The following is a 16,877-nucleotide window of genomic DNA, read 5'->3' as shown; positions in this document are numbered from 1 at the left end:
TCACAAACAGGCCCCAGGTGGTGAGAGTCGGCAAACACACATCCTCATCACTCATTTTAAACACAGGAGTGCCGCAGGGCTGTGTGCTTAGCCCCCTCTTGTATTCCTTGTTCACCCACGACTGTGTTGCAAAACACGGCACAAACACCATCATCAAGTTTGCAGATGACACAACCATCATAGGCTTTATCACTAACAACGATGAGACAGCCTACAGAGAGGAGGTGCTGGCACCGAGTAATTGGTGCCTGGATAACAACTTGTCTCTTAATGTCAGCAAAACCAAGGAGATGATCGTGGACTATCGGAAACAGCATGCTCCACTGACAGACTGAGAAGATCGTTCCTCCCCCAAACTATGCAACTCTTCACTTCCACCCGGGGGGGTAAACGTTAACATTATACAAAGTTATTGTCTGTTTTTACCTGCATTGTTATCAATCTTTAATTTAATATTGTTTTTTGTATCAGTATGCTGCTGCTGGAGTATGTGAATTTCCCCTTGGGATTAATAAAGTATCTATCTATCTATCTATCTATCTATCTATCTATCTTTTGTTATGACCAAATAACTCAATTTTTGTCTCATCAGTCCAAAGCACTTTGTTCCAAAATTAATCTGGCTTGTCTAAATGAGTATTTGCATACAACAAGCGACTGTTTGTGGCGTGAGTACAGAAAGGGCTTCTTTCTCATCACCCTGCCATACAGATGTTCTTTGTGCAAATTGAACTGAATTGTAGAACGATGTACAGATACACCATCTGCAGCAAGATGTTCTTGCAGGTCTTTGTTGGTGATTTGTGAGTTGTCTGTAACCATTCTCACAATCCTGGGCGTATGCCGCTCCTGTATTTTTCTTGGCCTGCCAGACCTGCTGGGTTTAACAGCAACTGTGCCTGTGGCCTTCCATTTCCTGATTACATTCCTTACAGTTGAAACGGACAGTTTAAACCTCTGACATTTTTGTAGCTTTCCCCTAAACCATGAGACTGAACAATCTTTGTTTTCAGATCTTTGAGAGTTGCTTTGAGGATCCCATTCTGTCACTCTTCAGAGGAGAGTCAAAGGGAAGCACAACTTGCAATTGAACTCCTTAAATACCTTTATATCTCATGATTGGACACACCTATCTATGAAGTTCAAGGCTTAATGAGCTAATCCAACCAATTTGGTGTTGCAAGTAATCAGCATTGAGCAGTGACAGGCATTCAAATCAGCAAAATTACAAGGGGACCTAAATTTTTGCACAGCCAGTTTTTCACATTTGATTTAATTTCATATAACTAAATACTGCTTCACTAAAAATCTTTGTTCGGAAAACACCCCAGTACTCAGATGTTCCTAGGAAATGAAAGACATACAACTGTTATCTTTTTTGTTGAAAGGAGAGTCAATTATTATGCAGGGTGAGAGGGGTTTCCAAACTTTTTCATATGACTGTATGTTCTGGAACCCACACTGATCTCACCTCTGTAATAATGGGGCCAATGTCCTTTTTTTTTTTTTTTTTTTTTAATAATATAGTGTAAAAATGTGTATGTTACTCTTTAATACATGAAAACTGTTCCAGTATGAAACAGTTTGAAATTTTATTTCAAGTTTTTAAGTGGCAAGTTACACCTCAGCTAAGGTTTTCCCCACTTACTTCTGTTTTACCATTACATTTACTAACCAAGCAGATCGTCATAAAGGTGGGGTTACAGACCTCCTCAGCCCCTGTATTTCGCCTACCAGGCACATATCTGACCTCTATACTTCAAAAACCCTACACTATAAAACACAGTTAGCAGAACAATGGTTAATGTCACATTCTTTGATTTGACCGGTGCCTTTAACACAATGTAGTGTCAGTGTCATGAACATCTAACTAATGGAAAGATTGTGAAGCTCTAACACTAGGCATCCAAGACCGTATTCAACAACACAGGGGCACAGAACAAATCTGTCCTAACTCACTGCTGGAGTTTCGAGTCCCTGGTTTAATGACAATCGATTATCATTATGTAGGTTCCCCTGGGAGATTTAAGATGCTTGTTTTAATGACATTCAGTCGCCCTTCAGGGTTGGAAAATGACTGGCTTATATTATCCTAGGCCTCTGGTTTTAATACAGGAGGAGCTCCAAGTACTGGCAACAGTCTGTGGACCAGGAGTTGGGAAACATAGGGCTAAATTAAGTGGCCAAAACCAATCTGCTGCAAAAAAAGGACCCAATTATATTGCTCTTCTTTATGAAGTGGTTTAGGTCCTTTAATAATCCTTTAATCAGCTAAGGGTGTTTTACCAGTTTGCAGTGGCCGGCCAATGTACTGTTCTTAACTGTCATCTGCTGGTGGAACAACAGTGGATGTCTAAATGTACTGATCAGTAAGGCCAGCATACTACAGGAATTAGCTTGGACATCCTCTACAAGACAAGTTGCACTTCAGCATCTTTAGCTATGAGCTCCTCAAAAATGTACAAAGGGGCACTACTGGAGCTCTTTTATACACAACAAATCTTCATAATGCTTTTGCCTTATTCCATCAAGGACTATCTGCTTGTGCAACAATTACATCATACTGAGTGGTAGACAGATATTTTTGGAAAACAATACATTAAATGGATGTTTGGTTGATTACACACTTTGCTCTGTGTCAGTCTTAACTTATATTTTTTATTCCTGCTGGATCAAGTTAAAGTTCCTGCAAGGATCAGTGCAGCACTCACTATCAGTTTACTATTAGACTATTTAATATTCACCTTCATCTAAAGAGAAATTTCAGTTCTAGTTTGTCAAGTAAAGGTAAGGTCAGGAGTCACAGAATTGAGCATCAGTTCAGATTAAGGCACAAAATGACTAAAACTTCCCTTAGAAAGTGGGCTAGCAAGGCAATTCCAAGGAACCACTGGGATTTTGGAAAATGGGCCTTGGTGGTGAAAAGACTTGGAAGGTCTAAGCCTCTTTAGTATACAAGTTTCTCACATGAAGGTCACTGAAAGGTTTAGTGGTTTGTGTCATCAAAATGTTAATGAATTTTGGCCATATTTACCTCCTACTTATAAAGATTTTGCATGGTTACGTATAATACAAAGAAATTCAGTCTTAGCACCTGGAATGTTTTATGCTTACACTAATAGTTACACAAGCACACACTATGAAAGGATGATACTGGTTGCATCCTGCATTCCAAAGACTCGTGCTGGACTGAGTGTCAGATGTGAGGCTGTCAGTCAAACCTGAGCTCCTGTAAGAGAAGATACTTTATTATAAGACAGACAGAAGGAACAAAGACAGAAAGAAAGGAGAGCTCCCAGCTACAATTTTGGTAAGGACATTCAACTCCAGACAAAGTGGCGACTAAGATAGCATGTTGGTTTCTAAAACATTTCAACTTTATATAGCACAGAGAGCAAAGTCAGACCCTATAACTTGTATGTGACCCTGAACTGGAAGCAAATGGGTTTTGGCGGCAAAACAGAGGAGTGAAGGGTGGCTAAAACATCAATAAAAAGAAAAGGCATATCATAAGTAATACATTATTTGCAAACAAAAATGTTGTAAAGATAAAGAAAATATGATGCAAGCAGTATTGAAAAAAAGGCAATCATTAACAAATGCTTCATGGACCTTAACCTCCAAAAAATAATTGCATTTTTGGAGTTTCACAAATACTTAATCAAAATAACAAATCAACAATTTGAAAAAGGTTTAAAAAAATATCTGTCTAAATGTTTTTTTGCACAGAAAGACAATTCCTAATGGACAGACCAGGCGATGGTGCTGTTTTTCTTTTTAACAGTAGGTCGATTTAACAAAATCAGGTTTGAGAACATCACGTTACATTACTATTAAATGTGCACATCTGTAGTCAGCATGAACTTCTTTTTTTCTGTAACTATAATTTGTATATCTGAACAGTAACATTTAGTAATATTAAAATATTTTATTCATTTTCGGAATTCACTTATTCTGATGAAAGATCCCTGACAGGCAGAGTTCATACGGGCAGCACTGGGCACGAAGCTGCAACCAATCCACTGCAAAATAAATGAACTGCAGGTCAACTTAGAGTGTGATGCAGGATAAAACTATATTATAACTTTGATATTTTAATGTCTGTATACCCTTTTACTATTAAGTTATACTCCATGAAGAAGTTTTCTCATAAAGATCAGAATTATAAAACCAGTGTTACCAGCTCAATTCTGGTATTTATAAAGCCTGATTCCATAAAAAATTAGCAGTCAGTGGAAACATAAAAAGTAGCCATTCACCTTTGTCTACAGATACATTTTGAAATTTCACTGAGTTTTACTTTTTGTTAAGAATAGATAAGTAATTGCAAGTTTACACTGTGTCTACTTCCAAGACCTTATCAACTTAATTGTACATTGTGCATATGCTCTTAAAATAATGTTATTTCTGAACCCAATTTAACTCTGAAATTGTCTTACTTTGTCAGGCATTTTGAGAGACTGTCGCCCAGGAGGCAGTTTCTGATAATCTGTGTGTTGTCAGTGTGATTCATGAACATTAAAGAACATTCAGTAAAAGTGGTCTTCATAGTCCCATAAAAAAATACAAGTGAAAAAAATGCATTTTTATCAAATAGAAAATAGAGGGTCCAATATAAACAGTCAATGATTTTTTTTCACATTAGGACAACAGTGTTAAGAATAACTGTGGTCACAGGTGAAAAATACAAATTTAAAATGAACACAAACATTCAAAGGGGTCCCTATATGGCTGATGCAGAATTTCCCAAACAAAATGAAAGTTTAACTACCACTGTTAATCATAATTGTTTTTGTTCTTAATGGTTTAAGTGTAAGGCAGAGAGTCAAAAACCATCCACAGAGTGCCTACAAGTTCAAGACTATTGGCAAATCTACACAGTTTAGTGAGATTCTTACTTGCAAGCCCCACCACTCTGACAACTGGTGACAAAAATTAGTAAAATTATTACTATTCTAAAATTTAACATAGGTATTACTGGTATTTAATCGGGGGTGACACAGTTGCATAGTGCTAGTGTTGCTGCCTCACAGTAAAGAGACCTGGGTTCACATCCTGGGTGCTGCCTGTGTGAAGTTTGCTTGCTATCATCATGGCTGTGTGGGTTTCCTCCCATAGTATAAAGATATGCAGGTAAGATGGATTGGTTTTTCTAAAGTGTTCCGTGTGAGTTTACCCTGTGATGGACTGGCAACCTGCCCAGGCATTATTACTGCATTGAGCTCTATGCTTGCTGGGATATAGCTGCCCCTGGATTAAGTGGGTTAAGAAAATTAATGGATTAGTATTTTTGTAACAGTGGTTAGTGCTGCAGTATTATTGTTATTGGTAGTAGTAATACATTACTAATATTATAACTAAAAGAGTTTTAATCCTGCTCTCATTTGCTGTGGAGTTGGATTGTTTTACCCCCATAACTGAGGGGTTATTTTCCTCCGGTTTTTCTCTTACATTCCCACATAAGTTCTGCTGAGTTCAACTGGGAAGTCTACACTGGCCAAGTGAAAGAATTGGTACATGTGTGAGTTTTATGTTTTGTTAAGAACAGATTAGATAAGTAATTGCAAGTTTACACTGTGTCTACTTCCAATACCGTATCAACTTAATTGTACATTGTGCATATGCTCTTAAAATAATGTCATTTTTGAACCCCAGTTAACTCTGAAATCGTCTTACTTTGCTAGGCATTTTGAGTAACTGTCGCCAGGGAGGCAGTTTCCTCTTTCCCAGATTCCGCACAGTGCTGCTGTGATGGTCTCTGGCACCTCACAACTGTGAACTAGATTAAATGGGTTCAAGAATGTTATTGCACTGTACGGTACTACCTACTAGAATTCTGTGACAAATCAATTTCTAAAATACACCTTTGTCCCACTTTAAGTAAATCATCATGGACTTTTGATAACCATGCCGCAAGAGCTCTGGAAATGTTATCAATGTAATGTTATTCTTTAAAAATAGGGGTTGCACAGTAGCTGTACAGAATACACATTCTTACCATGTTCCTTGGCTTTTAAGGTGGGCAGTCTGATTTTCCTCCCACAACCCAGATACAGGATTTCTACGTTAACAGGCAACTCAGCAATCACCTGGTGCATGGGAAAGTTCCCAGCAATGGAACGATGCCCCCTTCAGTGCTGGGTATCAGGCTATGCTAATGTTGTCAGTATAAGCACCAACTAACTGCCCATTACCTTTGACTCACTAATGATAGAAAAAGAATCACTGCATATAGTGCATATATGTTGATAAAAAATTGTAAACATAATTGATTTATATTTATTTAATTATAGTGATTTAGTAGCAAAGTATACAACACATTTAACTGTTGCTTTAAAAAAAAAAAAAAAAAAAGTCTTACTAGAATCCAATGCTCAAAATACGTAGAAAAATGCAAACATAAATTCACACCTGACACATTCAAATTCCTCCATTCCTTTACTGAAGTGCATTTACTATTCCAGAGAACACAATCAGCTGGAGAGATAAGGCTAGAACCAAAGTCTTAGATGGGACCCTACTGTAGCTCAACAAGCTTAGGTGTAGTCACTCATTCTAGGACTGTCTACACTTGCCTATCAACTCAGCATGCAGGTCATTGGTATTAAAGATTTATAAACACTGGGGAAATGACCAAGCCTTAGGTCAGTCTACTCATGCAGTGATTTGAATTTCATGATCTCTGTGTGTCTACGGGCCACTTCTCAGGGTACATCTGTTTCTTACCCACAGCCTAAAGAACTGCAGTGTAAATTACTTGACTGATGTAAGCCGGCTCTGTATAAGTAATTGTTCCTTGTGCTATATGCTGCCCCTTCCTGGCAGACCCAAGCTGCCCACAAATCTACCTTTTCATTAAATGACTTGGGCAGATTCATTGCTGGGCAAATAAAACCATGGGTAATTGATGATATAAATAACTGCATTTATTAATGTTAAAAAGAGATGATTGACTTTTACTAAACAGATACATTTTAGTGAAGAATTAAAGCACAGTGATGCAAAGCTGTAATAGCCGTGCACAAAGGGTTAATGTTTCCAGCACTTATTGTAAATGTTGACGCCATCAAGTTTTTATGTTGCTGTGCTGTGGAAGACAGACCACCAAAGACTAAGCTGAAAGTAACCATTTTATGATCTCTCCCAAGGAAACAAAATTTGTAGGAGCCTAAACTGAGACGCTGGAGAACAAAAATAATGAAATGGTCTTTGGCTTGTTATAAAATGTATAAATATTGGGACAATGTTGGCAACTTTGAGTATTTAGAGGTCTTAGTAGACCCTGATACAGAGCCCGTCTGCATATACAAGAAACTCATTCTGTACTTTTTTTCTAGAAGAAAGTGTTCATAAGCTCAGTGTCTGCAGCATCTACTGTTAATCATCCAGTGGATCACGTGGCCACTAAGCAAACCTTTCTGAAAAAGTGGATTTACTTAATTCTGCTGTATCGTCTACCCATGGATGGCACCCATGTGTTATGAGTCAACTACTGCACTTTAAACAACAGCAATTTAAAAATCTGATTAGGGAAAGACAAAGTGAAAAAGTTACTTTTGCATTTTTATTTCACTAATTGTCAATTTGGACAATTTAGCAGTTTACTCTTTTGGTAGCTGACTGATATCTCAGATGGCAAAATTCACAAAATGAAAATGGAAAAAAAACTATTGTTTCCCTAAAGAGCACTAAGAATTCGTCTGGACAACAAATTCTTTCGAAGTTTTGCTTCCTGAAACATTTCGGCAATTCTGATAGATAGCATCAAGCTGAACATAAATATAATTTCCGTATGACTGTAACACATAAGATATGAAGAAAATTGAATTAAATTTAGTTTCATTTATTGTGTTTAATTGCTTAATGAAGCCAACACATTGCAGTAGGTCAACTGCTGATTTACATTTGTACTCAGCATCTAATGCTTCTCATTTCAATGTCCAACAATAGTTGGCCACTTACATTGATCTTGCTTTTCCATCACTGCAAACCTTGAAACCTTTCACCATATACATCACTAACTGCACCAAGATCAGCAGGGAAGAAGTCCAAGTGGGAATGCAGAAAATTAATTTTCAGAGTCATATGGCATTTCATGGTTTTGTATGCTTGACGCATGTTGTCAACATGCAGGATGTAGTTTGGTGCTCTGTAGTTACCAAGAAAATTCTCAACAACATTCTTGAATGCCTTCCATGAGATTTCCTCCAGACTCACTACCAGATCTCTGAACCACTTACAACTGATGATGTGTCTAATTTGTGGACTAAAAAATGTGTCTTACTTAATTTTGAAATCAATTATTTGTGGAAACATCTGTCCTAAATAAATTTCATGCTCATCACTTTCATTAAATTTTTCATCAGTCCAAATTTTTATATGAAGATGAGGCAAAAATCTGTTTGTTGGGTTGAGAAGTTGTTCAAATGCCCTTATGGAGTGGCCAGTTCTTAACATAAAGAAACTCTTTAGTGCTGGTGCCCCATTCACAGATCATGTTGTATCTGAGCTGCAGTACCACAACTTTCAGATCACCACAGATGTTCCAGTTGTAGTTGTTTTACTGTGTATGAAGTACTTATACCAAGAAAGGATGTCACAAAAATAGATGACTACAATAAAATGGTACATGATAAGAAAATGCAAAGGTGATTTTTGTGATCAGCAAAATGCACAGGGAAAATAACACAAGAGTAGAGAGAACCCAAATATTCAAATTCAACACTAACAGTGATCAGGTCAAGATTGGATGGAACTCAGAACCCAATAATTACTGCACACCGATACCATGTTGAAAGTTGCAAATAAAAGGAGCATTTGGTGATGTGTTAAGAGTGAGTTGCTGGGAAATGTCATAGAAAGGAGAAAAAGAACAAAACAGGATGACATGGAGACAGAAAAAAAAAACGGCTGCTGGGTAATTTCATTTAAGACGTGATGAAATACCATCATTAAGTGAAGTTGAGATGAAGAAGGAGGCTGCAAGGTAATGCGACATGGAGCAAGACAGCAAGACATGCCTACTCATTATCGGAATTCCAAATTCAGTCAATTTGAGTTTTGGTATGCCCCTGCCATGGCTGGTTCTTGTTCAAAAGACTGCGACTCTGCCAGGACCCAGAAATGGATTAAAAATATTTTACATTGTCACATTATTTTATTTATTTAGCATATAATGTTTATAATGTAATACACCATTGTTGCTTGTTGTCATTTTATTCACAACTTGACAGCTTTGACTTCTTTAGACCTTTAGACTGGATCATGCAGCTTCTGCATACGTGAAGAATGGTTTAACAAAAGTGTTAATAAATGACATGACAAAACAACAACAGTAAGGATTGTGTGTAATGTTTGAGAGATCATGGACAATTCTGAACTACCTACAGTGAGTGCAGTTACATGCACACACAAAACCAGAATAGGGCAATTAACCAAATTAACAGACAAAAGCTAGGTTTCTTAAAACCCTTGTTTACATGTTTATATTTTGGAAAAACACTGATGACATCAACAAAAAAATGCACTAAAAATAAAAATCATAATGGCTGTTGTGAATCCAAAAACAACCATGGAGCATGCATCTCCCGAGATTCCATCCATCCATCCATTTTCCAACCCGCTGAATCCGAACACAGGGTCACGGGGGTCTGCTGGAGCCAATCACAGGACACACACAAACACACCCGCACACCAAGCACACACTAGGGCCAATTTAGAATCGCCAATCCACCTAACCTGCATGTCTTTGGACTGTGGGAGGAAACCGGAGCGCCCGGAGGAAACCCACGCAGACACGGGGAGAACATGCAAACTCCACGCAGGTAGGACCCGGGAAGCAAACCCAGGTCCCCAGATCTCCCAACTACGAGGCAGCAGCGCTACCCACTGCGCCACCGTGCCGCCCTCTCCCGAGATTGTGCTGTTGAACTCAAACAAAAACGTAGCGATTTCTAAAATAAAAAGATAAATTATTTCAACCAGGAGAAGGAATAATGCCATCACTAGAGGGTTTGCCTGAAGAAATTTATCTTTCTGGATGTTTTCACCATTTTCCACCTGTGGCTGCAGGATAGATGTGCAAAGCAAAGACATTTGCAAACTACTAAGTCCTTACCTGCAACCTGGTTACAGGTTTACAAAGCAACATATTCAGGTTACTGGAAGAGAAATCTACTTGTCTAAACCAAGTTTATGTAAATGCAGTCGCTGTGTGTTTTGCAGTTTTAATGAAGATATTTAGTGGTCTTGTAGTCTGCTCAAGAACTGAAGTTTGTACTTAATTGAAAGTTTATTAAGAGCTTTCTCTAAATGCTGCAATTCATAATGAGAAGCTCATCAAGTTCCTGCCATTCATGTTTGTTTAACAGGATACTCTCACACCTAAGCCAGTTCAATTTAAAATTCAGTGTTATTTAAAAAAAAACACTTTAAAGAAAACAGCAGCATACTGACAGATGAGCTGTAAAGCAAATGCACACCTGCATGTCCCACTGTTAGCACATGGCTCTGCTACCTTTCACACTTCTGAAACTACTGAATGAGCACAGACAAAGGAAATCATGAGGTCCGATTGAGTATGGATCACCACTACAACCAGGCATAATTCTTGAAGGAGCTAGTACAAATAAAATCCTCCAGCCATTACAGGCCTTTGTGCATAGCTGAGGAGCCCTGGTGGTCTCTTTACTCTTTCTGTCCATAAAGTCATGGTGCACAGACAATGATGTTACTCATTTTATTGCAAACATGAGGAGACGTCCAGTTGATTTATAAGTCGCTGGTAAATTAATTACTTTAAAGCAAACCTCCTGACTGGGGACAAACACAGCAATTGTAAAGAGTGTTTCATAAAATTTAAAGGAACAAGAAAATCATCCAAAATCACGCTGCATCGGCCACTTTCTAATATACTAGGTACACGATTTTCTAAATTAAGGTCACACAGTTCTGCTAAGCAAAGTTCTTAGAGTTAAATATTTATTTCAATGATTGTTATATAAGCCCAGGGCATTTCCCACATTTGAAATGTAATCTACTTAAAGCAAAACACAATACTCAACCAAGTTTATAATGCAATATGTATGAGAAATTAAAAACAATTTATACCTATAGACCTTCCATCTATCCATTCGATAAACCTGCTTATCCAGAGTAGGGTCACAGGGAAGCTGAAGTCTATCCCAGTAAGCATCTGGTGCAAGGCAGGAACAATTTCTGGAGAGGAAGCAAGGCCATCACAGGGTGAACAAACACACTCATTCGTCAGAACAAATTTAGCATCACCAATCCACCTAACCTGTACTTTGGACCTATGGGAGGAAACGGGAGCACCTGAAAGAAACCCACACAGGCACAGAGAGGTCATGCAGACTCAATGCAGGAAGCACCCAGGGCTTGAATGTCAGGCAGCACAACTGTCACTGTGCCATCCAATAAATAACCCTTCAATAAATAAATTAGTAATTAATATATCCAAATGTTAATGACTGAATGGAAATGCACAAATTTATTACAGTACAAATATATCTAAATGTTAATAACCGAATGGAAATTTATGAATTTATTAAGAGAAGACTAGCAGGTAATGGAGAAGAAGGGGTTTGGGGGGAGTCTATAAAATCACTAAAATTTGTTTTTTCTTCTGCTGGAGATAATGGCTGGAACGTTAATCCGGGGCAAAGAATCCTATATGCAAATATGTTTGGAGCCAAAGCTTTCTAACTACAGTTCTAAACAGACCTTGGAGAAACTCCATCCATCCAACTATTATCTCACTTAAATAAGATCTGGTGTGTAGTAGCCACAGCAGATAGCTGTGGCATCAGGCGCATGGCCTAAACTGGGCACTAGTCCTTTGCAGTGAACTCTGTTATATTTGCACACACTGGTCCAATTCAGAGTCAACGCTCAACTTAATCTGCATGTTGTCAGGATTTGAAGGAAACATGCAGAAGCTATATTTACAAGTTTAAGGCAGTCATTTATTTAAAAATGAAAAAACTTTTAAAGCACGTATTATACCTGTCACACATGGGTGATTGGGAGACAGTTTCAGGGCTTGTCGGGGGTTTATGCTCCACCAAGCCAGGGGTTGTCACTGTTGCCTAACGCCTCCTCTCTTCTGCCCTCTATAGAAAGAATGATTGATGGATGGCCAGTATTGACATCACTTCCTGTATACAACCACTTGAGCCCGCCTCTTCTGTTTCTCCTAACTGAACACTGGATATGCCACCATTTTTTCAGTATCTTGTAACAGGCTCGCACAGAGATTTTTCAGCATTTTATTGTGCTTTTTTTTCCCCCCAAACATCTTTTTAATATACTGGGACTTCAGTGCCACAAACCTTTATGCTTTCTTGTTCTCTTGTATTTACACACCAAATTAATAAATCACATTTTCACTTCACCACAAATTCTAAAGGACATTTACCAAATAAATAATTGGCAAATACCAGTGAAACATCAATTGGTAATATAATGTAATTAAGAAGACTGCATACATCATGTGTTAAATTACAAAAATATCTATTTTTTTGTCTTTGTTTATGTATTACTACTTATCTTCCTCTATGAAAAGGAGTAACTTATCAGCCAAAAATTAAAGGGCATCCCTACTGAATGCATCACACAATATTTTGATGGCTACGTGAGGCATTTATTATGAATGTTATGTAACCCATAATGGCCAGGAGAAAAAAATTAATTGTGCCCTTCGACTCAATAATTGGACAGACCACCTAAACCAGCAATAACTGCAAGGGGATATTTATGGCAGTTATTGATCAGTCTCTCACAGCACTTTCTGCGGAATTTTTGTCCACATCTCCAAGGAATACAAACTTAGCTGGTATAGTTAACAGCAACAAGCAATATACACTTGATGAGCTGCTCTAAGTGCTCAGATACAGATACTTAGATATGCTGAAATGTCAAATCTTAGAAGAAAAAAAAAAACGATACAGATGCTGTAGTAAAATACAAATTTAAGCAGAAAACACAGACCATTTTAACATAATTTTCTCAAAATTTTCCTATGATGGATACTGAATTGAAAGGAATTAAATGTTGCCACTTTTAATGATACTCTTTTGGTGGTTATTAACTGTTCTAGTGCTTAGATAAAACAACTTCAACAAAAATATCTACCTTTGACAATGACCACAAGACAATGAATTGAAAGGCATTTAATGGGGTCTCTTCCCTAAATACTGTACAAATAATATGTAGGTGCATTCACAACAATATTCTTACAGTCTTAATGCCTCACTAAGTAATTTCAGATGGATGGATGGATGGCTTCATGAAAGTTTCTCACCATGTCCCTTGTTGGAACTGCCAATGATTAGCACTAAACCATTTTTAAAGACCACAAGCCACTTTGTGTGATTTGTCACAGCAACAGCTTCTTAAGTATGGACCCTGATTGCCAAAATGTAGCCAGTCTTTTTGTTTTGCTATTCCCAGATGTTTTGAGCAGAGGTTTGCTTTCCACTCATTAACTGACAAACAAGACAGCTTACAAATTTACATATAATTGCTGGCAGAACAACAAAATGAGTAACGGGAAAAAAAGAGAGAACATACACACACATACAAATAGGACTCGGGAAAGTTTTGATGATTACAGTTACTGCTTGGTGACTTTGCCATAATTACCAACAGCCTGCATCTACAAACCACCATATATAGTAAAACACACGTTCTGCAGTTCCCCCAGAGGAAGGTGGGATTATTCTGTGACATTCCACCACTCACTGTAGCTTTTAAATTAGCCAAAATGTATGAGATTTTGTTTTCTTAAGTGGCAGGATCTTAGCAGACTTCCTTCATGACTTTGAAAAACCACTGAGTGGCTCAAAGGTAGGTTAATCTGCCACAAGCTAAACAACATAACATTTAAAAGTTACGAAAAATGTTCAATTTAGGCTTTAGAAAAAACAGCAGAAGGGATTGAGCCAATTAATTGTCTGTGTTAGTACTAGAACTGGCACATGCACAGAATACAGAGAAATTCATAGTAGCATGTCTAACCTTCATGCAGTATGTTACCACTCTCTAGAGCACGGCAAACAAAAATTGTAGTGTAGTAGTTTGCATATTATCACAGAGGCTGTCTTTTTTATAATAATAATAATTATTTGTTAAAATTTATATAGCACTTTTCTCACTACTCAAAGCGCTTCAATGAGTGAGGAGCCACTTCAGCCATCAGTAATGTGTAGCATCCTCCTGGATGATGCAACAGCAGCCATTTTTTCACCCGTGTGCTCACCACACATTAACTGTTAGGTGGTGATGCAGTGACAGGGAGATAGCCAGGGGGTGATAGACAGGGGGTGATTAGGGCCCCGATTGACTAGGCCATGGTGGACAATTCAGCCTGGACATTGGGATACACCCTATTCTTTATGAAGGATACCCAAGGATCTTTTATGACCACAGAGAGTCAGGACCTTGGTTTTACATCTCATCGGAAGCACAGCTCCATTTTTACAGCACAGTGTACCAATCACTGAACTTGGGATACTGGGATCCATATTCGGACCACAGGGTAGTGGTTACTGGCTCGTATCCCAACTCTTTGTTATCTGATGTGTCTCGTTTATCTTCACAATGCCAAGATGGTTATAGCCACTATGCTTTAAAAAAAAAAAAAGATTGCTAAAAAAAAAATCCATGTCATCCCATCTCAGCTCATTGCTAAACTCCTGGATCTGGAGCTCAGCTCTTCACTGTGTAACTGGGGATAGGACTTCCTCACTTGCAGACCTCAGCATGTGCATATCCACCATCATCATCAACACTGGCACCCCACAGAGCGAGTCCCCGGTTTTACTCTCTCTTTACCTATGACTGTGTGGCTAAGTACAACTCTAATACCATCCTTAAGTTTGCTGACACCACCACCGTAATTGGTCTGATCAGCAAGGCCAACGAGATGGCTTACAGAGAGGAGGTCAGATTCCTGGCAGAATGGTACCAGGACAATAACCTCACATTCAATGTTAGCAAAACAAAGTAACTGATTGTGGATTTCCATAAGCAGGCAAGAAAGCATCGTCCCATTTACATCGGAGGGGAGTCTGTGGAGCAGGTTAGAAGCTTCAGGTTCCTTGGGATGACCCTCATTGATGAACTTAAATGGTCAAGTCACACTGCACCAGTAGTTAAGAAAGCTCAACAATGCTTTTACTTCCTCAGGAAACTGAGGAAGGCCCAGATGTCATTCGCAATCCTGTGCAGATTCTACAGGTGCACTGTGGAATCCATCCTGCATTACATCCTGGTACAGCAGCTGGATCACAGAGCTCTGCAGCACGAGGTGAAAACAGCACAGCAGATCACAGGTACTCAGCTCCCGGTGATCCATGACATCCACACCACACAATGTCTTAGGAAGGTAAATAGTATCAGGTGGGACCTCCAGCCATCCTGCACTGCCACTTTTTACCCTCCTCCCATCTGGAAAGCGTCTAAAGTCCAAATGAACACGCACCTCCAGATTCAAGAACAGTTTTTAGCCAACAGCAATTAGATATTTATTTTGTCTCTGGTGCTTGTTTCCTGTCGGTGAAGGCACATGCAAGTAACCATTTCATTGTACATGGTACTTGTACTTAATGATAATAAAGAATTGAACTGAATATGCATGTTATTTTTTTTCCCAAGAGGAATACATAAGTTGGAATAGACATGCAAAATATACACAGGTGAAACCACAACTAAAAACCAAACCAACATCCACAACATATCAGGCGACAATGCTACTTAATACAATAAAATGAAGCCATTATGAACTTCCTAAAATTGCAGAAATGTGACTCACATTTGATGTTGAAGGAGGCATTTGTTGAGCGAGCCTCTTCTTTGGTTATGGTGTTAGTGGCCACACACTGGAAGTTGCCAGCATCTTCAATTCTGTCCACAGCTGTGAACTGCAAATTACTTCCTTCCTTAAACCTTCGTTCCGTGTCCTGGACAGGTGTACCATTTTGGAGCCACTCAAAGTCCACATTGGCAGGATTTTCTACCTCGCAGCGAAGGATGGCACTACGTCCATGAAGTGCATCTTGTGATTTTGGTTCCTTTGTGAAATAAATTACTGCTTGGCCATGAAACACTGTAAAAAGAAAAAGAACAAGGAAAAAATGTAATTACAGTACTTGTATAGTAAAAGGGGTGAAATTACACATTTAAGAAAATACCAAGAAATAAAGACCACCAGCCCAATCAAGCAATCAATAGGATGCAGACCTGGTAAGGCAGTCCACCTACAAACACATGGTTACAACTGCAAACTATAAATCACATATCCTGCCTCTGCTTCAGATTTCTACTTCTCAAGGTATTCCTGCTGTGGTGTACAGCCCTTTGAAAGTTCACAAGCAATGGAAGGGCACTCAAAGTATCAGTAAAAAATCTTTCATAAGGTGTCTAGAAACTCTGTGCAGCTGGCAAAAGGGAGAGACCATTTGGAAAAGTGAGGTAACGTATATTCTGTAATATAATTAACCTTAATTTAGTTCACACAGTCGGGAAGAACTGCAAATGTTTCTCCCAGAAATAATGAGCACTTCTAATTGACGCTGTTTATAAAGGGAAGCTGGTGTGATAACTGTTTCCACAATGCAGACAAAGAGTTTATGTTAGAATTTTTATTCAGTTGGAAAGTATTTTTCTTATGGCCGACACATTTTATCATTTACCGTTTACTTTATAAGATAAGAATTTCCTGGCACATTTTAAAGACTTACTTGATAATTACCACAAAAGGTCAGCCACTTAAGTTCAGCAGCTTAAATTAAGCAACATGGTGAAGTATGTGTATGTACTATCCAGGATAAGTATGAGGGAGTGAGGACTCTCGTTAA

The 16,877-nt window shown here is 38.4% G+C and overlaps 1 protein-coding gene across 1 annotated transcript in view; it reads right to left on the bottom strand.

Annotated features, from left to right (window-relative positions):
• ptk7b (protein tyrosine kinase 7b) overlaps nucleotides 1–16,877 on the bottom strand; it is a 226,005-nt gene that overhangs the window by 72,559 nt on the left and 136,569 nt on the right. The window contains exon 2 of the mRNA XM_028820158.2: nucleotides 15,833–16,126. Coding sequence (XP_028675991.1) covers nucleotides 15,833–16,126 — 294 coding nt within the window. The remainder of the gene's footprint in view (nucleotides 1–15,832; nucleotides 16,127–16,877) is intronic.

The sequence above is a fragment of the Erpetoichthys calabaricus genome, chromosome 15 (assembly GCF_900747795.2).
Source record: "Erpetoichthys calabaricus chromosome 15, fErpCal1.3, whole genome shotgun sequence".
In the NCBI taxonomy this organism is placed as follows: Eukaryota; Metazoa; Chordata; class Cladistia; order Polypteriformes; family Polypteridae; genus Erpetoichthys; species Erpetoichthys calabaricus.
Note: the sequence above shows the minus strand (reverse complement) of the source record. Positions and strands in the feature narration are given on the sequence as shown.